The sequence below is a fragment of the Austrofundulus limnaeus genome, unplaced genomic scaffold, assembly GCF_001266775.1.
Source record: "Austrofundulus limnaeus strain Quisiro unplaced genomic scaffold, Austrofundulus_limnaeus-1.0 Scaffold72, whole genome shotgun sequence".
Classification (NCBI taxonomy): Eukaryota; Metazoa; Chordata; class Actinopteri; order Cyprinodontiformes; family Rivulidae; genus Austrofundulus; species Austrofundulus limnaeus.
This window is the reverse complement of record NW_013952474.1, coordinates 407,717-409,231: the sequence shown is the minus strand read 5'-3', so window position 1 is coordinate 409,231 and position 1,515 is coordinate 407,717. Positions and strand designations below refer to the sequence as shown.

The 1,515-nt window shown below is 41.6% G+C and overlaps 1 protein-coding gene across 1 annotated transcript in view; it reads left to right on the top strand.

The window, feature by feature from the left end:
- The window catches only part of gckr (glucokinase (hexokinase 4) regulator), a 12,654-nt gene extending 11,958 nt beyond the window's left edge, over positions 1 to 696 (top strand). Inside the window, exons 16-17 of the mRNA XM_014010637.1 lie at positions 106 to 240; positions 341 to 696. Of these exons, the coding sequence (XP_013866091.1) occupies positions 106 to 240; positions 341 to 469 (264 nt within the window). The 3' untranslated portion in view covers positions 470 to 696. The remainder of the gene's footprint in view (positions 1 to 105; positions 241 to 340) is intronic.
- Positions 697 to 1,515: the final 819 nt, after the last annotated feature.

The following is a 1,515-nucleotide window of genomic DNA, read 5'->3' as shown; positions in this document are numbered from 1 at the left end:
TGATTTGCTGTGGGGACACTCTTTGTTTTTCCAAAATTGGGGGTGTCCAAATAAATTATGAAACTTCTTCAAAATTCAACTGACCCAAACACATTCTGACTGTAGAAGCTGTCTGGTCAGCCAGAGTCCCGTTCTGAGGAGGCCCTTCTGAAGGCAATCTACCAAGTGGACAAGTTGTCAGCAGACGTTACATCATGTGACTTCAGAACGCACACTCGTGTAGCCGGAAATCGTGAGAAGGTAAAGAGATGCTGGATTTGACAGGGAATCAAAAATATGAAAAAATAAATAAATAAAATAACACAAAGCAGATTAGACCATATGTTCTTTCTCCTTACAGGTGGTTCCTTTGGCTTTGGTTACTCTTCTGGCTGGCTGCTCCGTAAAGGAGGCGGAGTCTTGTTTAGAGYAAAGGCCAATCATTAGGGAGGCCGTGGAGGAGCACCTATCAAGAATGAGTTCATCATAATCATCTCTACTAATGCAGAACACCAAAGAAAGTGTTAAAAAATGTTTACCAACAATTTTCTTTCTTGAAAGTGGGRCCCCAACAATTCTGTGATACCTTGAGCTAATATTTTATTTTTCTCCTTTCAGGAGAGAAATAAAATATTAAATAACGTTAACTGAACTGAGTGTAATCAGACTTGGCTGGTCCCTGTTTACTTTTGAACTAAATAAATGTACATAATTGTCTTTGTTGTTTTTATTATTATTTTACAGTGGACCCAAATAAACTGTTGTTTGCATTATTACATTGCAAATCTCAAAGGTAGTACCGAGGTGACGGCTTTAGTCTGTGTTCTGTAACTGTGGGTGAAGGATCTTCCATTTTGGGTGACGTAAATTAACCTCAATCTCTCAGTTCCTCTGCGGCTCAAAACACACAGAGACACTTACAGGTCCTGGATTAGTGTGACGTGTGTGTGTTGAGRAAGCTTGAGCTGCTTTGAAGACAGCCTGAGCTCATGAGCCAAATGCAGCAGGTACAGTGTAGATTCATCCTCAAACAGATCAAATGCAACTTCAGTCTGGATCAGAGAGCGTTAACACAAAATTCACGATGAGTGTTTGGACACAAAATTCACGATGAGTGTTTGGTTTAGTAAAAAAAGATACCATCGGTCACTCAGTGTAATTTAAGCATCACAACTCTCAAATCGTCAATTTATGTCAAAAGAACAAAACTTGATACAGGAGGTCCAAGGGAGTTTTTTCTGCAGCGCAACTGGACTATCCCTTAGAGATTCGAATCAGCTGGTTCATCTAGTAAAAATGAGTTGTTCTGGACATGGCCAACTAGGAGGAGATCCTGGTGAAGACCCAKKACACTCTGGAGAGACTATGTCTCTYWGCTGGTCTGGAAMACCTTGGAGTCCTCCCAGAAGAYGTGGCTGTAGAAAGAGGGGTCTGAACCTCCCTGATCAAACTGCTGCCCCTGAGACCTGACTCTGGAACAAGATGATGGATGGATGGATGGATGGATGGATGGATGGATGGATGGATGGATGGATG